The sequence below is a fragment of the Pelobates fuscus genome, chromosome 9 (assembly GCF_036172605.1).
Source record: "Pelobates fuscus isolate aPelFus1 chromosome 9, aPelFus1.pri, whole genome shotgun sequence".
Taxonomy (NCBI): Eukaryota; Metazoa; Chordata; class Amphibia; order Anura; family Pelobatidae; genus Pelobates; species Pelobates fuscus.
Window position 1 is genome coordinate 154,261,840 of NC_086325.1, and position 24,937 is coordinate 154,286,776.

The 24,937-nt window shown below is 43.9% G+C and overlaps 2 protein-coding genes across 4 annotated transcripts in view; both read right to left on the reverse strand.

The window, feature by feature from the left end:
• The window catches only part of GARNL3 (GTPase activating Rap/RanGAP domain like 3), a 296,004-nt gene extending 295,240 nt beyond the window's left edge, over positions 1-764 (reverse strand). For all 3 annotated transcript variants that reach the window (XM_063432805.1, XM_063432806.1, XM_063432803.1), the window contains exon 1: positions 528-764. In XM_063432805.1, coding sequence (XP_063288875.1) covers positions 528-628 — 101 coding nt within the window. In that variant the 5' untranslated portion in view covers positions 629-764. The remainder of the gene's footprint in view (positions 1-527) is intronic.
• Positions 765-1,399: 635 nt separating this feature from the next.
• LOC134573700 (collagen alpha-1(I) chain-like) lies at positions 1,400-12,599 on the reverse strand. Its single transcript, XM_063433482.1, has 3 exons — positions 12,538-12,599; positions 11,106-11,195; positions 1,400-4,487 (listed from the first exon to the last, which is right to left on the reverse strand). The coding sequence occupies exons 1-3, from the start codon at positions 12,597-12,599 to the stop codon at positions 1,400-1,402; spliced, it is 3,240 nt and encodes a 1,079-aa protein (XP_063289552.1).
• Positions 12,600-24,937: the final 12,338 nt, after the last annotated feature.

Sequence of the window (24,937 nt, forward strand, 5' to 3'; positions counted from 1 at the left end):
CAACAGCTGGAGTGGCTAAGGTTTGCAAGTATCGCTGGAATAGGTTATTTATCATTGCAAAATTCTATGTATTATCCAGGGCACAGCCAGAGTTAACCCATTGAACCTTGGCTATGCCAGGATATAGGGTCCCAATTGGCAGTCTTAAAGGGCTAATGGTTAAATTCAGAGATCCCAGGCTGTTTCTGAACTACAACTCCCATCATGCTTTGCGTGGCAAAGCATTGTGCGTTATATCCCTAAAACAGCAGCTGGGACCTACATTGCCGAGCTTAACCCTTCCAGGATCTGATTGTACAGTGCAGCCTTGGGTATCAGCAAAGGGTTAAACACTATGCTCACATTTTAAATAAAATCTGAATAAAGTTAGCCAGAAATGTTTCCTGGGACATTGTAACAGCTTGGATTTAGAGTTGGCTTCTAAGAATTCTCCCAGCACTGATCCCCCTCCCCCTTTTAGTGCCCCCTGGCATTCAGAAGGTTTAACCCCATTAACCCCAGGCACTGCCAGGACCAAATCCTCTTACCTTTGTATCTCAAAGCTGCATCCTTTCCTCAGCAGGGCTGCCCTCTTCCTCATGATTGAAGATTTGTCTTTCCCCATGTTAGAACCAACTTGGCAATCCATGGCTGGCTGGGGAATGTGTGAGCCCCCAGCTCTTCCTGTACAGAGGAGATCACCCTCAGCCAGCTGACTGTCAGTGTGCACTGCACCTGGAAGAGCTGCTGTTTGAACCAGGGTTAGCAGCAGGATCTGGCTGACATCCTCAATGTAGATCCATTCAGCTTCTGTGTATGTGTGGAGGAGGTGCTGCTGGGTCCTATTCCCTCCCCTGCCCACACAATAGCTCTCAGCTAGCAAACTGGAAGGATAGATGTCCTGGATTGCAAATCACTAGGATGTGGGGCAGATCCATAGATCAGGTTATCTCTCTTTATTTTAGAATGGCAACACTGTGTCCCATTAACTTGTTTGCTCAAATATCTGGAGATCAAACTCTTAAACTAACACTGCTATGGAAAGGGAACTCTCCAGACCCAGAACAGCTGCTGCAGAACCTCTAGAATATGTATTTATTTTTATATTTCTCATTATGATGTCAGTTCGTAAAGAAGAGCTTGAATGGCAGCCTTGATTCTCAAGAGGTTCAGCAGCAGCCTTTGCTCAAGTCTCAGTGGTTCTTTTGTAGGTTTATTCTATTCCCGTGACACCTCAAGCAAAATGCAGAAAACTACAAAGAATTTCTTGGGTTTAGTATATGAGAACACCATTAAAAAATGTTAGTGTAGAGATTATATACTAGTGCTACGTACACAGTATATTGGTGCTTAGCCCTGGCTATCCAGATCAGTCTGCATCTTCAGCAAACTTGGAGAATTTTTGCAAAGCTATTTTGGTCTAAAATTTGCAATTCCGTTTGCAACTGACAACTCTTGGCCCCTGCTCTCTGGACCACTTGGGTCTTGGGCCCCTGCTCTCTGGACCACTTGGGTCTTTGGCCCCTGCTCTCTGGACCACATGGGTCTTTGGGCCCCTGCTCTCTGGACCACATGGGTCTTTGGGCCCTGCTCTCTGGACCACTTGGGTCTTTGGCCCCTGCTCTCTGGACCACTTGGGTCTTTGACCCCTGCTCTCTGGACCACTTGGGTCTTTGACCCCTGCTCTCTGGACCACTTGGGTCTTTGACCCCTGCTCTCTGGACCACTTGGGTCTTTGGCCCCTGCTCTCTGGACCACTTGGGTCTTTGGCCCCTGCTCTCTGGACCACTTGGGTCTTTGGCCCCTGCTCTCTGGACCACTTGGGTCTTTGGCCCCTGCTCTCTGGACCACTTGGGTCTTTGGCCCCTGCTCTCTGGACCACCTGGGTCTTTGGCCCCTGCTCTCTGGACCACTTGGGTCTTTGGCCCCTGCTCTCTGGACCACTTGGGTCTTTGGCCCCTGCTCTCTGGACCACTTGGGTCTTTGGCCCTGCTCTCTGGACCACTTGGGTCTTTGGCCCCTGCTCTCTGGACCACTTGGGTCTTGGTTCCTGGCTCTCTGGACCACTCTGGTCTTGGGCCCCTGCTCTCTGGACCACATGGGTCTTTGGGCCCTGCTCTCTGGACCACTTGGGTCTTTGGCCCCTGCTCTCTGGACCACTTGGGTCTTTGACCCCTGCTCTCTGGACCACTTGGGTCTTTGGCCCCTGCTCTCTGGACCACTTGGGTCTTTGGCCCCTGCTCTCTGGACCACTTGGGTCTTTGGCCCCTGCTCTCTGGACCACTTGGGTCTTTGGCCCCTGCTCTCTGGACCACATGGGTCTTTGGGCCCCTGCTCTCTGGACCACATGGGTCTTTGGGCCCTGCTCTCTGGACCACTTGGGTCTTTGGGCCCTGCTCTCTGGACCACTTGGGTCTTTGGGCCCTGCTCTCTGGACCACTTGGGTCTTTGACCCCTGCTCTCTGGACCACTTGGGTCTTTGACCCCTGCTCTCTGGACCACTTGGGTCTTTGACCCCTGCTCTCTGGACCACTTGGGTCTTTGACCCCTGCTCTCTGGACCACTTGGGGCTTTGGCCCCTGCTCTCTGGACCACTTGGGTCTTTGGCCCCTGCTCTCTGGACCACTTGGGTCTTTGGCCCCTGCTCTCTGGACCACCTGGGTCTTTGGCCCCTGCTCTCTGGACCACTTGGGTCTTTGGCCCCTGCTCTCTGGACCACTTGGGTCTTTGGCCCCTGCTCTCTGGACCACTTGGGTCTTTGGCCCCTGCTCTCTGGACCACTTGGGTCTTGGTTCCCGGCTCTCTGGACCACTCTGGTCTTGGTTCCCGGCTCTCTGGACGACTCTGGTCTTGGTTCCCGGCTCTCTGGACCACTCTGGTCTTGGTTCCCGGCTCTCTGGACCACTCTGGTCTTGGTTCCCGGCTCTCTGGACCACTCTGGTCTTGGTTCCCGGCTCTCTGGACCACTCTGGTCTTGGTTCCCGGCTCTCTGGACCACTCTGGTCTTGGTTCCCGGCTCTCTGGACCACTCTGGTCTTGGTTCCCGGCTCTCTGGACCACTCTGGTCTTGGTTCCCGGCTCTCTGGACCACTCGGGTCTTGGTTCCCGGCTCTCTGGACCACTCGGGTCTTGGTTCCCGGCTCTCTGGACCACTCGGGTCTTGGTTCCCGGCTCTCTGGACCACTCGGGTCTTGGTTCCCGGCTCTCTGGACCACTCGGGTCTTGGTTCCCGGCTCTCTGGACCACTCGGGTCTTGGTTCCCGGCTCTCTGGACCACTCGGGTCTTGGTTCCCGGCTCTCTGGACCACTCGGGTCTTGGTTCCCGGCTCTCTGGACCACTCGGGTCTTGGTTCCCGGCTCTCTGGACCACTCGGGTCTTGGTTCCCGGCTCTCTGGACCACTCGGGTCTTGGTTCCCGGCTCTCTGGACCACTCGGGTCTTGGTTCCCGGCTCTCTGGACCACTCGGGTCTTGGTTCCCGGCTCTCTGGACCACTCGGGTCTTGGTTCCCGGCTCTCTGGACCACTCGGGTCTTGGTTCCCGGCTCTCTGGACCACTCGGGTCTTGGTTCCCGGCTCTCTGGACCACTCAGGTCTTGGTTCCCGGCTCTCTGGACCACTCGGGTCTTGGTTCCCGGCTCTCTGGACCACTCGGGTCTTGGTTCCCGGCTCTCTGGACCACTCGGGTCTTGGTTCCCGGCTCTCTGGACCACTCGGGTCTTGGTTCCCGGCTCTCTGGACCACTCGGGTCTTGGTTCCCGGCTCTCTGGACCACTCGGGTCTTGGTTCCCGGCTCTCTGGACCACTCGGGTCTTGGTTCCCGGCTCTCTGGACCACTCGGGTCTTGGTTCCCGGCTCTCTGGACCACTCGGGTCTTGGTTCCCGGCTCTCTGGACCACTCGGGTCTTGGTTCCCGGCTCTCTGGACCACTCGGGTCTTGGTTCCCGGCTCTCTGGACCACTCTGGTCTTGGTTCCCGGCTCTCTGGACCACTCAGGTCTTGGTTCCCGGCTCTCTGGACCACTCGGGTCTTGGTTCCCGGCTCTCTGGACCACTCGGGTCTTGGTTCCCGGCTCTCTGGACCACTCGGGTCTTGGTTCCCGGCTCTCTGGACCACTCGGGTCTTGGTTCCCGGCTCTCTGGACCACTCGGGTCTTGGTTCCCGGCTCTCTGGACCACTCGGGTCTTGGTTCCCGGCTCTCTGGACCACTCGGGTCTTGGTTCCCGGCTCTCTGGACCACTCGGGTCTTGGTTCCCGGCTCTCTGGACCACTCGGGTCTTGGTTCCCGGCTCTCTGGACCACTCGGGTCTTGGTTCCCGGCTCTCTGGACCACTCGGGTCTTGGTTCCCGGCTCTCTGGACCACTCGGGTCTTGGTTCCCGGCTCTCTGGACCACTCGGGTCTTGGTTCCCGGCTCTCTGGACCACTCGGGTCTTGGTTCCCGGCTCTCTGGACCACTCGGGTCTTTGGCCCCTGCTCTCTGGACCACTCGGGTCTTGGTTCCCGGCTCTCTGGACGACTCGGGTCATGGGTCCCGGCTCCCTGGTACTATCTGGATTTTGACCCTGTTTTTTTTGACCGGTCTTTGATAATAGCTGATTTTGGAGAATTTTTGCGACGCTGTTTTTGCCAAATTCACTCAATGTGATATTGTATAAGATTTATATATATATTTTTTTGTCTTGCGTTATTAAATAAATCATCATGCTTGCAGTGGCTTGCTAAGCATCATGATAATTGTTGTCCTCTACCGCTGCCTTGCCAGTGGTTGTCCTTCATTGCCAATGATTGCAGATGAAGATATAATAAGCGTGTGTATGTTGTGGCTGATTGCCTTTTGCAGTTTCTTACTGAGTGCCCAGAATTTAGCGATATTTCTGTTCACTTATCTGGCTAAATAAGAGTAATGGATTTATAATGTAATGTATGAAATACCCCAGTGGCTTCTCGGCTGATTGAAAGGTGCACGTCAACTGATTACTTTTCTCTTACCTTTCCATAATGGTCCCGCAGAGATACCAGACAAGAAAAATACAGTGTAACGAGATCTATATTATTAAGCTGTTCAGTGTAGCCAATCATGATGTGTATGGAACAGGCAAATCATTTGTGGTGCTTTATGTGGAGAGTGAAAATAACAAACAACAACAACCTGCTGCTTGATAAAACTGCTCACAAAAATAATTGGACGGAGAAAATGTATTATTTGGACTGATGGCAGGTCTACGTGGGGAAATAATGGTCAATTTCCTCCTATTTTCCGCGAATGCTTCATTTTAAATGTTGATGCCCAATAAGGTACTTTTGGCACTGGGCGTTCTTCGTGTCACGGCGTCCAAACAGAGCTCCCTGATGATCGTAGTGCTTTTGTGGTGTTATACAGTTATTTAATATTTTGTTCCGTGCGCAGATTGAGCTAATGACTTGTTTGTGTTTAACCCTTTACTAAGCTTACTCACAAATTCACCCAGCTGATGGGCATGACGCCAGTGGAATACATTTCCACGCATGGAATGATATCATATTTTATGGCTCTATATATTTATCTCCATCAGTAAATAATCTCAATGGGAGAGTCAAGTTGCGGAATGAGATTAGGAGAAATGTGTAGATAAATTCACATGCGCGTTAGACCCGTGATCAGGTCCTCTTTTGGTTGAAATAAAATTAAACAAAAATGCTCACAGATTAACGCAAGCCACATGTTTTTTAATGATTACCCCCAAATAATTCAGAAGGCAAAGGTGATTCTACTGATTGTGCGTGGGCTTAGTATTCATTTAAAGGGACACTCCAAACACCATAACCACCATGGCATATTGTAGCGCAGTGGTTCCCAACTCAGTCCTCAAGTACCCCCTAACAGTCCAGGGTTTAGGGATTACCCAGTTTTGTCTGTGTTTTTAGAAAAGGGGGAAAAAATAACACTTTAGACACAACAGGGAAATCCTAAAATCCTGGAATTGTAGGGGGTACTTGAGGACTGGGTTCGGAACCCCTGTTGTAGTGGTCATGATGCTATAAGTGCTCTGGCATGCCCCCGGTGTAAGTAGGCAAACCACTGAGTAAAAGTTTGTCTTTTCTGGGGTCAGCGGAGCACCATTCCACACCTCCACTCTGCTGGAAGCGACTGACGCTCTCAGCCAATGAACTAATCCTGCAGAGAGCCTTTAAAATGTTTATATCTCTATTTGACAATAAATACATTTTGGTTTATCTACGTTTTCACAGGTTTACATGCTGTACACCTTTTTCTCTGCCAGAAGCTTTTGTAAGTTTTCCAGAGCAAAACCGTGCAGGATTAGTTCATTGGCTGAGAGCGTAGTAGTCCACACCACCCGCAGAAAACACAGTTGCAACAAGTAGCGTAATTTTTTACAAACTAGATCTGCAAGATGTGTAGCAGAGTACCGGCCAACAAAAAGGTAATTCCAGAAAAAAAGGTCTTATTTTCTTTATTATCTTTTCTCAATTTGTCTACTAAAAAAGAAATGCTCACATAATTGATATGATGATTAAACAGTGTTGTTATTTTTTCTCCAAATGCAGAACATTACATTTTATAACGTAGGTGCAGTACACTCAAACAGGTAGCGTTCCTTCTGTCACAAAACTTCAACTTCCAGACGTCCATACATTCTTGCATCAGTGGATTTTTAGCTCGACAATGTCTATAGAACAATCCTTTCTTATAAACGTGTGTGTTTAAATCAGTTAAATTCATTGCTGCCCTGTTTGGCTTGCTTTTTCCCCCCCATTTATTACTCATCGGAATCTGTACAGTCCCCATAGAAGGATCACACTAAGGATCCAGAATTACCCTAGAGCATGTCTATAGCTGTAGATCGACTCGTAATGAGTCTGTCTAGCTTTGGAATTATTTAGCCCCTAATTAGAGGAGCTTTGACCTGTTCACCTCTATGCTCTTATTGCTGTGGTACAAAATCTCAAACGTCCATCAAATGGATTATTATTCTAAGGTCTTTAAAAATCATTTAATTTATAAATGTATTCATTCTGTTATCTCTGCTAGGATAGCAGGTGGTACCAGCAAAGGATTGTAGATATTGTACAGTTTAGCTTTTTTCAATTTACTAATGCACTTTGCATATGAAGCATAAAATGCCAGTCCTTCTATTCATAGCAGGGATTACAGGTGGGGGCCGGCAAGATTTGCCTCCCCCACCCCCACTTTAATTCATGTTCTATACCTTTTCATGGGTTGTAGAAGAGAGATTTATTAGGTGCTAATTTATTTTGCATTGTGCTATACCTATCGGCTATGTGACCAGTTATCTCAATTACCCACTGCCTTGTGTCATCACCATGACCTGACGAGAGATCTGTGCCATGAGAATTATTTATTTCTGCTTTTTTGTCGTCATTTTTCTCCTGCCAACATGCTCCAACCACATGTGTGCGCACAACATGGGACTCAAGTAAAATACTAAATCATGAATCGTAGAGAAGCAATGCAGACACACAGCACATGAGCGACAAATGCCACAATCCATCAGCTCAATGCGTCTGTGAGCAGCACTGCTGATTCCAGACATAAAATAGACTCAATTACTTAAAGGGATAGTATAGTGCCAGGAATACAAAGCTGTATTCCTCGTGCTATCGCTCCCTTTGCCTCCCCCCTCCCTCACTTTCCCCTCTCCCTTGTAAATAAAGGGTTAAAAACCCTTTATTTACTTACCTTATCTCAGCGCCGATGACCCTCAGCACTGGGTCGAAGCCCCCCCCCTTACACCCCCCCCCGTCCTCATTAGACCTCCCCATAGGAATGCATTGAGTCAAAAGGTCCATTTCTATTCAGGAAGCCCTAGACAGCCACTGGAGGCAGACTTAGTGCTGTAATGTAAACATTACAGTTTCTCTGGCACATTGCAGTTTCCCTATAGCACTAAGGGCAATAGGGACACAACACCCAGACCACTTCAATGAGCTAAAGTGGTCTGGGTGCCTAGAGTGTCCCTTTAAAGTATTTTAGTACGAAATCGCCAGTGGCAAACTGTTAGTGGCATTTTCCATGGCATTTAGTATGTGGTTTGATTAAGGACCATTTTGACCAAAGGAAGAGATCTTATCAGTATTCTAAACTTGTCCTTTAATTGACGTGGCATAATTAATGTTTTTGATTCACTGTTTTTGGAGTAATCCATCATAATCACATAGACGGTTTTAATGCCCTCATTAATGGGACCTAACCAACGTTGACGCTCCAGGACTCGTGTTCATATAGATACATAATCTATTTATTCATTTCTTCTCTTGCCCACTCCTAATGTTGTTGTTTTGTATACTGTGTGACTGTAATTAGTCACAGCACACTTTAGACGGTACTTGTGCCTCTTGAAATGATGGATGAAATCTTTTAAGTGCCGTTGATTAGTCGGTCTCATGTACTGAAAATGGCTTTGGTGCGCCCCTGCATAAAAGCAAATTTTCTTGTTCAAAGTACTTCATGTCAGATGCAGAGCACAGAATACTCATTATTTTCCTTGCGTTATAATTTTGAGATGTCATCTGCACCGATACAGATGAACAGTCTGTGGGGCATGTAGGCACTTCCTGGTCTCATGTAGACACCACTGCAGAAGGAACAGGTGCGAGATCTACTTTTTTTTTTTTTTTCTTTTTTATTAAAATTTTGTTGACTTTTTTTTCCAAATGTCTGTGTTTTTTAGAAGGGATTCTACAACACAGTTTAACAAACTGTCTGTAAATATTGCCGGATTCTTATCTTAATTTTAAAATGATTACTTTCTATTACTGCTTTTTGCTAGTGTTGAACACAACGTTGTCCCTTGATTTAAAAAAAAAATAAAAAAGAAAGGGTTAAGCCGTTTTTATCTATTTATTTTCTTTCATTCTCATAACATGCTCAGTTGGGTTTTGCGGATTCAGTCTTTCAATAATGTTGAAACTGATGGATTTATCCAGAAATCGCCCATGATTAAGTGCGCCGTAGATTTATGTTGCCAATCTAAGGGCGACTGTTGTGTAAGTACGTGCCTTTAAGTCCAGGATTCCCAGAGGAGCATTATCAATCAATGAGACCTATCATCCACAGATAACTCTGTATACATCATCAGATATATCCTAGGTTAGATTCTCTGCAGAATTCTGTAACCTTCATCTCTGACGCCAAAATGGGGGCTGGTGTTTTTGAATGTATTTATTTTTAAGGTGTATGTGTGTGTGTGTGTGTGTGTGTGTGTTTGTGTGTGTTCGTGTGTGTGTTCGAAATGAAATTCCATTGAAAGAAAAATATAGAAAAAAAAACATATCGAAATCTGTCTCAGATTGCCACCATATTGTCAATGCGTTAGAACAGGTCACAATTTAACTCTATCACGCCATTGGTTGCTGGAAGATGCTGGTTCATCAATTGTGGCAGCAGCTATTAAACCTGCCGTGATATATTGTGTCTTTTTAATTTAAAGTGAACAAATCAGTCATTTATAAAATGTACGGATCATGAGTTCACCTTCAGATAGTTATACATTTTTAACTCTACATATTCTGCTAGTAATAATTATAGTTTAAAAGATATATGCTTACCGACAGATCCCTTCCTCCTCCAACATTGCTGCTGGCCATGGATGGAGTAGCTGTGCCCCAAATTAAATTATATGCACAGCATACCCAGAATTCCTAGTTTATAGAATCGGTGGTACAGCTGTATCACAGCCACCCATTCCCTTCTTAAAGAGTAATGAGATCAAGAAAATAGTAGGTAGATCTCTGGCTAGTTTGGCTAGCACAGTGTGTGTAATAAATTGTATTTCTTATAAAGTGACACCAAGTTCTGCTTACCTGGATAAGTGCTCTTTAATGGGATATAATAGTATTGTACCCCAGGCCACATCATCTCAATTAATGTAAAGGAAGTAACAAGTAAAAGAAAATAAATGTCTTTATTTAGAAACTGCAATGTTTATATTGCAAGGATAAAGGAACTGTATAGGTAAAAAAATGCATATCCTTTTTTTTCTCCCCAAAAGTAAACCTACTGTCACTAAATAGGTTTCCAATGCTCCCTGTGAGGAGCATTAGTTTGGACCATCGTGGAGGAAACCAGGCTTCTTCCGTGTCTTTGCTGGAGGTGGAGGAGCGTTGGATTGAACCATCGTGGAGGAGGTAGAGAGGTCAGCAATGGATCATTGGCAATGGAAAACGGTAAGTGAAACTTTTATATTATATTTTATTTGCAAACGGGTGGTGTGTGGGGGCACACCAAAATATGACTACGGACAGGGACACTATAGTGTTAGGAATACAAATTTGTATGGTTAATGCTATGGTGTTTCTCTAACTCTTGCAGTCAGATAGTGGTATTTTCTGAATGGTTGAATTGCAGTACACTTCAAATCTAATATTGGAACTAACTCATTCGTGCTTATAAATTATTATTTTTTATAAACTACTTGTTTTTGTGACTTTCCTCCTCTACGTCCTCCAGTCTCGACACCTTGTTTAAACTTAATACAATGCAGGTTCTTCTTCTGCCAGATCCTGATTTGTTCTCCCTCCCGCTGTAACTCTTCTACGTCTTCCGAGAGACCTTCAGATTAGCACACCTCTATAGAAAAGCGTGGTTTTTAACTTTCACGGCTAATTATTTCTACATAGGATGTTATTCAGAATGTGGGTGGGATGCAATTTTCTTTTGCACATCTCACCTCCTGGGAGCGAATCATTCAATCAACAACTTCTCCATTCGGTTTAATTTTAGAGAGTCTAATTGACCGAAAGGGTTCTGGGAAGCCATATGTTGCTGTAATTAGTTTGTTAAATGACACATATGGTTGGTCTAGAAATAATACTGGTACTTCAAATATATCATTACATTCCAAAGGGCATTCATTTTACCCTTGTATTGTCACGAGTGCTGTTCGATGTCGTGCTTGCGCACCTGGCACTGGAAGAGTTAATGAATAAATATGACTCCCCGTGTTAACTAGTTAAACAGTGGCTCTTTGTAGGGTGTGTGTATGAATATATTATATTTTTATATTTGAATTATTCTTAAGTAACACTTCAAACACCATAACCACTACAACTTGCTGTTGTGGTTATGGTGCCAGGAATAGTCTAGTGATAACTGCTTGACATTTTACCTGGGGTCTGCTGGGTGCAGGTCACTTCCTCTACATGGAGCATCTGTAATCTCTCCTGAGCTAAAACCTACCACTGCCTGATCAGACCTGCTGAAATGTGAACAGGTGTTGAGAAACAGCCAGTTGGACAATTGTGTTCCACGTGCACATGTTTCAATGGTTCTACAATTGTGTTTGACAAATATATGGTCTATTTACTTCTCAAAGGATATTTGTTTTTCACATTAGGAGTTGTTTAACTTGTAAAGTAATATTTCACTACAACGGTGTCCCCTCTCTAGGCACTCCAGCTGTTTTGCTTGTCCTTCTTAATCAATTACAGGCCTCCTGTCCTGATTTTCAGCGGGACAGTCTCTATGACTTGGTCCTTGGTCCAGCATGAGCACGGAGCATAAGGCGTATTGTTAAGTGCTTGCTCCTTGTTTCTATTATTGGCAATGTTTTATTTTTTATTATTTATACTTAATTAATAAATCACCAACACATTCTGCAGAGCTGTACACGCGTACAAATAGTACAAGAAAAAAAGACAATGGTACAATACATCTGAGACAATACCAAAATTGACATACAAATATGGACGGAGTTGAGGGCTCTATTCCTGTGGGATATTTTGCAAAGATTTGTGATATAATACAGTACAAAAACATTTACACTCCTACATTCATGTATACAGACATATCATAAATTTTTTTTTTGCATTTTTAAAATGAGGGATAATCAAACTGTTTAAACTTTTGGCATTATAAAATCCAAACGTGATAGTGTCCTGTAGCTGTTAACTTTCCTTTTCTCGGAGTGCGGAGCTGGACTAATAATCGGACTAGACGTGCTTTTGAAAGCTTCTGCATCTGGTACCAAAAAACGGGTTGTTTAATCCCAGGCCACTCGTGTCTTCTGACCGCTTACGACAACAACCTTGATCCGGAGGCTCCAGTGAATCAAAAGAAATCTCACAAGTGGTCCTCCCTGACCAGACTACAAGAAAATGAGCTGCGGAGAGGCGGCCGCTCTCCCAGTTCTCTAACTCACAAAGTGACATTTGCACACAGCTGTCCCCTCCCCCCTCCCTCTGGACTGGTGGGGGTTGTCCTGGGCCCCGCTGGCCTACTCACCATCAATTGGCAGACATCAGGCAGCCACTCCGATGCTTATCTGACTGGCAGCAGAAGTCCTCAAGGTGGCGGATGGGCTGCCACATCAGGTACTCGGACCGTCGCAGTCCATGAAGGCTCCTTGTGGTACAGCAAAGCAAATGTTGACATGCCTGAATGAGCTTTTTCACAGCTTCTGGGCAAAAATAGAAGCCTGCTCTGCGGCAACATCAACACCAAACTGGAATCACGAGAGGAGAAGAGAACAGAGCGGGGTGAGTGGACCCCCCGGGGCTTAGCCTCCCTACAAGCAAATAAGTCTCCTAAGTCCAGCTCACCTGGGCTGAAGGCCAGCAGGTAAAAGCTCCCACTGCATCGACCACGGAGGCTGAAGATCCATCGCTGCAGGTGGCGAAAGTCCATCAGGAGCTTCAGCCTTCCCTCTACAGGGAAAGACTTGGACTCATTGCTGAGGACCCGAGACTGTAGGTCTGGGATGCAGGCCTTCGCATTGACTTGGGGCTGGGAGGGCTGTGATCTCGGCTTCTGCCTCATATCACCTCTTGTATGCCTTCCTCTACCATATGTCAGGATCCCTTCTATGTTAACCAGGCTTGTCCCCTAAGTTACTCACCTTTCACATGTTTCACAGGTCCTCTTCAGGTCTCCCCTGCCTGCTCCAGCCGTTTTCGCGCCAGCCGTGATAGCTCCGCCCCTTTTTATGCCTCAAAAAGGGGCGTCGACGTCATGACGCAAATGACATCACGGATCACCAAAATGTCAGAGTTATTACGTTTTGGGGGCGTGGCTTCCTTCCTAACAAGCTACAGCCACAGTATAAAAAGGATTTCATGAGTTAGGTTCCTTGCCCTGTTGTGGTTCATTTTTGGTCCCAATAGTGCTATTCTGTATTCAGTGATTTATATTCTGGCTTTTGACCTTGGCTTTGTATGAGTATTCTGTTTTCTGTGGTCCTTGACCCAGCTTTGGCTTTCGCTTGTCCTGTTTTCTGTACTCCTTGACCCCGGCTTGACTTTGACTACCCTTGTACTTATACGTTAGTCCGGCCATTCTAAGGTCCAGTATACGTTACCTTGTCTCTACATTCTGCGTGTTGGATCTCAGTTGTATCCTGACACCATATAAACAAGGCATTGGTTGAAACCGGGTTTGCTACCTTGGGCTCTGTGACACATATCATGCATCTGGCTACCTAACGACCCTCCCAATTGCCTTATGCCCAATAGCCGGTATCTTTAGGCTCTGACTTAGAATTGATTGTGCTGCTTTTCTCCATCGCCCCAATGCTCTCTCCGGATTCACCCCGTCTCCTTGGCTGACTTCATCAGTCTTACAGATCTAGAGAAGCATTGGGGGGTTAGGCCGCATGTGCGGCAAATCGAGATGGACGCCATTCTCGACGCGGACTGAGATGGACGCCATTCTCGACGCGGACCGAGATGGACGCCATTCTCGACGCGGACCGAGATGGACGCCATTCTCGACGCGGACCGAGATGGACGCCATTCTCGACGCGGACCGAGCTGGACGCCATTCTCGACGCGGACCGAGCTGGACGCCATTCTCGACGCGGACCGAGCTGGACGCCATTCTCGACGCGGACCGAGATGGACGCCATTCTCGACGCGGACCGAGATGGACGCCATTCTTGAAGTGGAAATGCCTGTAGTAGCTCTCTGGAAGTCGGCCACTAGAAGAGTGTTAACCTTGCAATGTTTATTTACTAAAAATACACCAAACCCACTGCACCGAGACCATTTTATTGAGATGTAGCTGGCTGGGTACCTTTAGTGGACCTTTTTTAAATACTTTCTCTTCACTGGCTCGCTATTACTATCCTTCTCATACCCCTAATACTTTCTCTAGCTCCATTTAATTTTCCGCACCCCGTTCTTTGAGTCAACCTCTCTTTCCTATCAGACACACATTGTTTCTCCATTCAGCCCTCATTTCTCACTTAATTTCTTTTCCAGTCCTGCTTTCTTTCACAGATTACCTCCCTCAGAATATGATCTAAAAGCAAGCAGGTCTGCACACGTCTGCTGCTTCTTGTAGTGAAGGATCCACATGTCATGTATCTCCTTCCTCTATTCATCAAAGAGGAAGATGAGCAGGGTAAATGCCACAGGTTATTGACTGCTACGTCCTAGATCCCTACCCAACCTCATGTTTGCTCAGAAATGATTCTGCTGACATGCAGCAAGGAGGATAAATATTATCCTATTCATTATTAAACTATATTACTATAGAAAATATAAAAAAATACACTTAGGTGCCAAAAGCTGGGAGTTTGGGTGATGCACTTCCCCTGTTGCACCCTCCCTGGATCTGTGCCTGGCATGGCACGTATTGAAATCACCAGGCTGAAAGTCCCTTCTATGGGCAAGCCTGTGCCCTTTCCAGTGGGGCTTGCCCATTTTCGGAACCCACATTGCCCACCCTGTTCCAATTCGACCCATATCTCCCACATTTGTGAGTTTCCTGTAAACCAAAAACATAAATTGCACGCGATATCAATTGTGGACGAGTGTCCAGAGAATTGCACATTTACTCCAGACTAACAGAATCAATCAACCGTCTTATCAGTTGGGCTATTTTAGCTTAATATATGGTCATTACGCATTCTTATAGTTCTCTGAACAGAACTGACACAGAGTTCACATTTGTCTCTGCGGAAAGTTATAATTATTGTCCACAGCAGGAGTACACCATGCGGTGTCTTTATAATAGTGTATTCGTTTTGACAAACGAGTGACACCAAGCCCACACAAGTTAAATATGACACATACATATTGTCTGGCGTTACTGACTTTTGAAGACACTTGGTATTTCCATGGATGTAACCACTAATACTAGGAAATAATAAGCCATGATTGCAGGGGGGATAGGGGAGGCACGACTTAAACGGTTACCTGATCTCAAGACTCTTCCATTTTATATAGCACCAATGTATTTGCAGAGCTTTACAATTATAGAAAGGTTATACATAAGAGGTGAAGAAGGGCCTGCTCAAACAAGCGTATAACCTATGCGGATTTGACGTAGGTGGATATATACCGTTGAGTGTCTTGCCCACTGGTGACGCGATCTGACCGGGAATCAGAATGAAGGCCGTGACATTACCACTGCTCTAACTGATCAAGCTGATGTTAGATTTATTTTCATTCTCACATTACCTATTTAACCATTAATTATTTATGTGTACGGTTTAAAATGTTTGGGGAATTACTTTTATTTGTTTTTTTGCTAGATGTTCTCTCTGGATAGTAGAGTGCATTGGTCGAACTACGTAGTGCTGGGGCCAAGAAAAAAAAAAAAAAGAATCTTCCCTCGTTAGACTTCCTTTAAAGGACCACGATAGTGCCAGGAAAACATACTCGTTTTCCTGGCACTATAGTTCCCTGAGGCTGCCCCGACCTTCAGGGACCCCCTCCCGCCGGGCTCTGGAGAGAGGAAGGGGTTAAACACTTACCTTTCTCTAGCGCCAGGCGGGGAGCTCTCCTCCTCCTCTCCTCCTTCCTCGCGACGTCATCGGCTAAATGCGCATGCGCGGCAGGAGCCACGCGCGCATTCAGCCGGTCGCATAGGAAAGCATTAAATGCTTTCCTATGCACGCTGGTGTCTTCTCACTGTGATTTTCACAGTGAGAAGCACGCAAGCGCCTCTAGCGGCTGTCAATGAGACAACCACTAGAGGTTTTGGAGGCTGGATTAACCCTCATTATAAACATAGCAGTTTCTCTGAAACTGCTATGTTTATTTAAAAAAGGGTAAATCCTAGAGGGACCTGGCACCCAGACCACCTCATTAAGCTGAAGTGGTCTGGGTGCCTAGAGTGGTCCTTTAATCCTCTCCTCTCAACGTCTCTTCTTTACGTCTCCGCTCTTTATCTTTTACCTCTTTTGGCAATTATTTTCTTCCCCCTACATAGTCTACTGGTGTCCTGAACCGTCCTCCTTTCCTTGGTTTCAGATTCTCTTAAATTTCCTTTATTACCATTTTCCTTTATGTCTTCTCTTTCTCCCCCCCCTTTCGTTCTGATTTATCTTCACCATTTGGTTTCAATTTCATCTTTATTTTCCATTCATCCTCTTTCTTACTACTTATCTGTAATTTAGCATTTTAGTCCCTTAGCCTGATCTAAAATTTAGATTAGAAATAATTAAATGCCAATAACACGTTTTTATGTTGGGTGTTTTTATACTTTTTAATTTTTTTATTTAAATATTTTAGATTGATTTATTTTTCGAACGCCGACAAAATATGATTAGATTGCACTCCAAATAAAATGCAAATTTTAATCTATAATATCTACTGGAATAAAGTAATCGAGATATAGAAATTGACCGATTTGGGGAGGTGGAAGCTAGCTGTGTTTTGTCTACACACCATTCTGTTCGATTTACCTTCACATAAAGTATATTTACTTAAAACCAAACAAACTGTTTATTTGTTGGGCATAAAGTGTTTGAAGGTTTTTGAAGATCCGTTTTCATTGTTATACACACAATAAAACTCGCACATTTTTTTTTCAGACATGCCAAAGACAAATAGGCTGAGTAAATATAGAATTATGGGGACAATACTTTTCTGAGTATAAAAATGTTTGTTTTTCAGGATTTTGAAGCCATAATTTCTCCATTCCCACATAATTCACGCTACAGATGTGTTTTAAAGTCTCCAGGCTAGGGATCATCAATCTTCCTTTTCTCAAACCATAATAAGATTTGTCTGCTTGTGTCGACTCCATTATGACAGAGGATAAAAATACACCACCAGTCAAGCCATTTTAAAAAGTAATGTTATACAGTTCTTCAGATTCATATACAAGTATGAGTATGGAAGCAGAAACCGTAAATAAATATATTTAAAAAAATAAATAATACCGTAATTTAAAAAAATAGATTTACGATATTCAAGCATTTACTCCTGTTTGTTCTCATTAACATCTATTGTATAATTGATTGTTTTTTTTGTGTTTTTTTTTTTGTTTTTTTTCTTAAATACACCTGTTATGACCAACTTGGGTTCATGTCAATTCTAAGAGCATAAAATTGAGTTTGAATTTTGGATGACATATTAACTTGAAATCTGACTTACTTTTTTTTTTTTTCCTTTGTGAAATTGCATTTTTTACCCTTATTTTTATTTTTTTGTCATATTGCTGTGGCTTGCTTTCATATCTTTTTATTTCTATATATTTTATGGTGAATTCTGAAATGTATTTACGTTTTATCTAGCTTCACTTTTTGTCTTTCTTTATTTTGTAGTGCAGAGAAAATAGCAATGTCCAATAAAGACACGTCAGCATTGTTAGATACACACAGTAACTTGAAAAGATGGGATATGTCAGTAATACTGCAATTATTTACAATAATTTAATCTACACCTTAGAAAACAGTACGATTAAATGTCATGTTTACATATTTCAGTTCCCCTCTGCTTAAGTATAAATTCGTCTGACTGTCTTAATCTGAGCTCCGCATTCTTTTAGTGTGTGTGTGTTCTTAATTGCTGTGCCTTTAAAATGTTTAGACGATTTTTATTTAGCCTCTTGACATTTAAAAAAAAAAATCCAGGCTCCATGACAACTTAATTGGATCAATGTTTTTATGATGCGAAGAGATCCCCGTGCGCGCCAGCTTTACACAACGTGTTAAACCATTAATGAGCGTTTTAGTATCAAAGTCTTGAATCCAACACCTGTCCGCCCAGGCCAGCTACTTCTGTTGCTGTTAAAGGCTTGAATCAGAAATTTGTATGATGGCGCACTTGTTTTTTCCCACCACGCTGTAGTGGCATGATGTTTGTAGTAGTTATGGTGCCAGGAATTCCCCGAAGCCTCTCTATTGTAAGGAGTCACACCATTACAGAGCGGTTTGACTTGTTACCTGCGGTCTGCTGTGTGCCTCCTCCCACCTCTACTAACCTCAGCCAGATAGCTGAACGCTTACTGTATGAGTTATGCCTGCAGTGCCGGACTAAGCTCATTGGCTGAGAGTGATAAGCAGGAACTTCTGGCTCACTGAGATAGAGAAGGCAGGGAACTGTGCTCAACGAAAAAGCTTCTTGCTAAATGCTAACGTGGCCTTACCTACACGTACTAGTAAGCCGACTGCTGAGACTGGTACCCATTCGGGTGATTTAGGAGTTTTACCTTTTTGAATCTAAAGCAAGATTGCCCACTTGTGCTATAGCTTGGTCATTTTATATGCATGCAATGAGACATTATAAAATAGAAATTCCGCAGCGCTTTACAATGGGTGGATGAACAGACATGCAGTTGTAACCAGACAAGTTGGACACACAGGAACAGAGGGGTTGAGGGCCCTGCTCAATGAGCTTACATGCTAGAGGGAGTGCGGTAAAGTGACACAAAAAGGTAAGGATAGTATTAGACTAGTGACAGTTGCAGAAGAGGAATCAGTTGGGAGCTATTAAGTCTGCTCTCATCCTCTTAAATAAAATGTTTGTATTTCAGAATGGTAAATTTGATGCATTAACCGTGTAAGTCTCCGTAATTACCTGGAACAAACTTCACTAAGAGAATCTTATCCATGGGCATCCTCTACAAATCAAATAAATGAAAGGAAAACGTGTATGGACTCACTGATATTGTTTGCTTCTGTCTTCGCCATTTTGTTGCGATTGAAAATACAAAAAACAATATTAAACGACAAAAATGACTGATTTTGCCCAAAATATTATATATATTTATATTAAAGTCAGTTGTCCTTAATAGGTGCTCCTGCAAGAACAGGTACAGAGAATGTAAAAAAAAAACAAATTCTATATCTTTTTTTTTTTTTTTTCTCCTGAGCTGCCACGATAGTCTTTTTGCCGAGGCTTCTTTTATTGTCGGCCTTTAATTTCTATGCCGACTTATTTAATTTTTATGTTTCTGCAAAACAAGCCTTTGTTTATTCCATAAAATATGGAAATGTGAGAGCCAGCGTGCGATGCTTTTTACTAAGTTTGCAATAAATCATTTTAACCTTGTGCGAAATAGGTAATTTGTCGTTTCAAAATGTAATTTCATTCCGAAAAAAAATATGTATGTGGTTTTTAATTTTCTGAAACCTTACAGTGCACCTGTTATGCAAATGTAAAAATCGTGTAACGGAGGCTCTCTTGCACCAAAAATCCCGCCCCTGCCGCTCACATTTTATCATTGCCTTCTAGAAGTTATACCTCCACATTATCTGCATGGCAACAGGAGCTCTGAGCTTCGGTTGCTGGGAGAGGCCAAGCTTTGCAATCCACCCAAACAATTTGACAAAAAGGATGGAGATGGTACCAAAATACTCCTTTCACCATAACTACTGCAAAATTCTGGTGATCCCTGGCTTAGAGTGTTGCTATAAAATGGAAGCTAATAACAATTTGGCAGGTCTAAAACACAGCTATGCTGGGCAGCAAGATGTGCAGGCATCCATGCGTATCCGATAATGCTCTCTGCTCAGTTTGAAATATGATGTGGGCAGCCAAGCACAAAGCCAACGCTTACAAAATACAAACCTCCGCTAGGTATAATATTACATCTATATATTTGCTGGCAATTTCGATGGCACGACGTAAAAATTAGAATTTTTAGATTTAACTCACATTGGATGTTATCATCCACAAGTTTTAATTCTGATGTTAGAAATTATATTTTTGATGGTAAATTTGATATTTGAGTAAAAACGTGTAAATGGTGTGAATTTTTGTGGTTTTGTTTTCTGTGCAAATGTAATATGCATGTTTATGATGTTTTTTATGAATTATTGATTACGCATAATGTAAATGAATTTGTAGAGATCCATTTTATAATATTATTTTATTTTATTTTTATATGCGTTGATAGTTTGGATTTGTTGCCCAGACCAGGAAAAGACTGAACGTTTTTCAGCTGATCTAGGCTTTGTGTTTGTGTATATATTTGTGTATTGATTGATTGATTGTGTGTTCCCAGGAGGGGGGGCTGCTCTCCTTTATTTAGTCTCTACTGAGGGAAACTTTCGTTCGTATTTAGAACACTTTGTGTCCAGAAATGTTAGCACCAGATGCTTCTTTCATATGTGATCAGTTAATATGCTGCTATATCTATCTATCTATCTATCTATCTATATATATATATATATATATATATATATATATATATATATATATATATATATATAATCTATATATATATATATATATATATATATATATACATAAATATTTTCGTTAGTGAGATTTGTAGTTTGATTTTAAAAATAAATATTAGCTAAAATCCTCTGTGGGGTTTCTGTTGAATTGTAAGATTTTCCTTATAATAGAAAACCACTCTGACTCACGTTAAATGAATAAAGTTTTTCATTTAATGGAGTTTATACATAGTAAAAATATAAAATGTCGGACCAATTAACCGAAATTATTTGCTGTGCCTATTAAGCAATGGATAATTTTGGCATTTAGTTACTAGGAATTGTAGGAAATGGCATAAAACATATTCAGCTTTTCTTTTTTAATTACATTTTTTAATCTGCTAATATATATTTTCTATCATTTGGGGGTGTGACTTGGCTGCTGAGGAAAATGGCTGGTTTCCAAACTGCTACACAACCATACAGGTTTCCTGTTCTCCTGTGCTGCTGTGGTACAACTTGACTCACCTCTGGAAATGGTAGATGGAGGCATGGCTTCACCATCTGGACACAACCGTTATACCGCTGTATTTTTGCAGAGTTGCTCACCAGTGTTTTTTTTTTTTTTTTGAAATTCTTTATTTTTCGATTGACAGATTCAGTAAATACAGGCGTGATTAATTAAGGTTATGCATGGGCTTATGCAAAAGCCGTATTTCAATAATTATAACAGTACAACACTTTGCAGGGGTGTCCATAGCATGTGTCTGTTATTCGGTGTTGTAAATTTAAGGTCGTCTGTTAAGATTCTGTTCTGTCAAATTTTTATGTAATTAAGAACATCTAACCGGGTTAGGATGTAACTACGGGTAAGAGAGGAAGAAGATGAGAGAATTTGGGGTTCGTTGAGTGAGCTAGCGACAGTTTGGGTTGGTCGGTGGGACGTGGTGAGGGGACTCCATATTTTGGGGTCTTCTGTGTAAGTCATTGTCTTGCCAATTTTGTGTGTATGGTGAAGGCTTTGGTGAGGGGGGTATCCGCTAAGGTAGGGGGGGGACTCTTCATTTTGTGATAGGTCCGATTCCTTATTCGGGAGGCTTCCTCCTTCGTCAGGAGATACTACTTTGCAGGTTTGAGTTTATTTTCAGGGATCACTAGCCTTAAGTGAACTTGTGGGCCTTAGTGCGTGTTGTTGTACGTGGTCTTTTGGGTATTCCCTCCCGTCGTTTGTCTCTGTCTGTCTTGGGGTTATGTCGCCTGGGTGTGTCTGGGTTGGGGTCGGTTGCGGTTTGCGTCTGGCGTTTTGGTTTTTCTTTATTCTACGCCCTCATCTGGCGTGACTGTCTGGTTATGGCGTGTGCTGGATATGAAATGGATGCCCCCATAGGGGCGTCCTGTGTCCCGGGCAGTGAAGGTCTGTCCTAGTTGTGTGTCGTGGGACCACTGGGGGATAGGGATTGGGGGTGTGCGGTCGGGGTTGGGGTTGTTAGGATGGGGGAATGGGGAGAGGGTTCCCCGAGCGGGGTTCCCCGAGCGGGGCCCCCCAGGCCCCCGCGGCCATGCCATCATCCCGGTCTTTTTGCGGTCGTCCTGCGAGCCGCCAGTGGCCACTGCTCGGACAGCACCCTCTAGCGTGCCCCCCAGGAGGGTATTTGCTCACCAGTGTTATCCACTAAAGGCGAATGTGCTGGGTACTGAGAGAACCACCACAGACTGTGGCTCCTCCCTCACCGTTGCACTGAGAGACTATGCCACCGACTGACTTCCAACTTTACAACTGCAGAGTCTGCAGACCTAGCGAGGATCCAACAGGATATGGCGATGTCCTAGAACCCAGGGACTGATGAGTAAATTATAATTGTCTCTTTAACCTTAAACTTGGGGGTCTTGGAGAAAGGAAGCCCCAGATTCATATGCCCTTCTATACTCGCCAGGCTGATGGTCTGTGGTGCAGGGTCTAATGCCCAATACCTGTCTCTGATTCCTGTTGCAGAGTTGTTGACTCACTCTCTTTGTTTCAGGTTTACAGCCAGTACTCCAGCCTGCTGATACTTGCTTACAACTTCCCGCACCCCATCACTTACTACTACAAAGAGAGGGTTTTCCCATTATCTTGCCTTTAAGTAGCTGATACCCAAGCTCTACTAGAAGGTTAATTGTGTCTGTGCTCACTGCAGATTGTGATGGTCCTGGCACTCCACTTCATAAATGACCTTTTGGTTTCAGTTTGCATCTCCTCCCGTGCATTATAACACCTTATGCCCATAGTCACCTAGAATTATGAACCCAGACAGGGCTCACCTGTGCCCTTGTGCTTAACATGGGAATGTATGGCGTACATAAGTCATATACTACCCCGACTTTCTATCACTCAAGATTTGTGGTCACCACTGGACAGGAACAATTTCGGCCACTTACTTGTTACCATGTATTTGTATGTCTGAGGCCTGAGGGTGCAGTGATAGGTTTCCGACAGCGGTATAGAGTCTCTTCCTTCGTGTTGTGATCCCACTGCAGACTTGGACACATTTTGGGGTTACTCACATTTACTGTGTATTTTTCCAATTTCTATACATGTAGACCGTTGAATTGCATTCACATTTATATTGAATTTTTGCTGTTTAACATGGGGCCAACAGTGACCCCCAGAGGTTAGTGTTCTAAATACTTGAGGAGGGCTTTTCTACTCTGCTTCATCGTGGTAGAGAACCTCTGCTTTTTCAACACTGGTGCCTCATGTCTAACTAAATCTAGTCTTTGTTACTGGGATGTGTTACGGCTCCCGGCCCGCCGCACGGCGCGTCTGTGCCGATAAAGCAAGCTTACCTGTTTCGTCGGCGAGCCGGGAAACGCTCCTTCATGTTTTCTAGGCAGTGTGCCCAAACCAAAGATGGCGCCGACCATTCGGTCGCATCCATCATAGGCTCCGCCCCTAAAAGTTATACGGACGTGCGGGTGACGTCACAAAGCCAACGCACGCGCACGTTCTGGGGTCAGAGGTCACCCTCTGACCAATCAGAGCCCAGAGAGGGATATTTAGTCAATCTTTCTTTTATTGAAGCATATCAGATTGGGTACAAAATAGAGAGAGGGGAATGCAATATCTGGTACATTACAGGGTGAATACAGCGGTAGCTTAAACAGTTACATTTCCTGATAAAGGATGCTTCATTTTTTCTTTTTTAGTGTTAGCAAAAACGTGTTACTGTTAACAGTAGTGCCCATCCTGATATATAGTTAGAGGGTGACAGTAGATTATGCAAAACTGGGGCACATAGCTAATGAGTAAAAATTAAGGTCGTATTAGTTATATTAACAGTATGAAATGCCATATACGAAACAGCAAATAAAGTAAAAGATCGCGTTTCAACGCGTATTATGCTTGATGTTGCTTAAAATATGCTTATAATACTCTTGTAGTTTGCTTGATATCTAGTAAAACGTTCTATTAGTTGCGTTGTAAGTGCCTAGCTGTATTATAACAATCAGCATCGTAGAATTACATTGCAAAACTTGAAATACACATATATGTTACAGAGTATAAGTTGCGGACAGCAAGGGCACCAATAGGTTAAATCTCGCTTGTATCCAGAGAGGGATATTTAAATCCCTGCTTTGCCCCAGTACCTTGCCCCATCGTGGTTTCCTGTTCCTGGTTCCCGAGAGTGCGTTTATCCTTGTGATTCTGATATTCTGGTATCTTGACCTTGGCTATTCCTTGTTGTTCCAATTTCTGGTTCCCCTGACGGCTTGTTTAAACGGTATTTGTGTATTTTCTGGCTTCCTTGACCTCGGCTTTCCCTTTGACCATTCTCTGTCTCCAACGTATTAGTCCGGCTATTCTAAGGACCGGTTTACGTTCTATCCTTTTATTTCCTTTTTATTTTCTATGTATATGTTTAACATAGTTTCTGCGTGTTGGACCACACTAGCAGTCGTGACAGGATGTTGTTTGTAACATTTTTGTCTACTCCCTTCTCCTTTACCCCCTCCCCTTCTCTTATTCTTACCTTTTTTCCCCTCTACTCTCCTTCTGCCTGCTGCAACAACGGAGCACTACGCACCCACTTCTCACAGATTGAACTCCATAAACCAACTCAGAACCACATGCGCTGAGGTCTCCTTAAACGTTCTCTCTCTAAATTCCCATGGGTTAAACTCCCCAGAAAAGAGGTCACATGCACTTGGACAATGCAGGAGCCTACACGCACAAATCAATTATTTTCAATAGACCCCACAGTGGTCACCCCCAATTATACACACTGGCTTCTTTAGTTATAATTCCCAGGGAAAGCCTAGGGGTACAGCCATACTAATTCACAGATCAATGCCATGCCATGCCATGTCTGCTCTGAAAGATAAGGAAGGCAGTTACAACTTCTTCTGGGCAACAATCCTCAACTGACCATATACCCTAGCTAACGTGTATGTGCCTCATACCCGATAGGGTAAATTCTTTTCTCTGCCCTTAAGGCACTTACAGACTTAATCATAGAATGTCTTGTCTTGTTTTAGAGGAAGATTTCAACGTAGCTTTACACCTCACTGTCAATACTTCCACTGGTCGATCTTGGACCATGCCTCATACCCTGCTCACTATTTGCAAA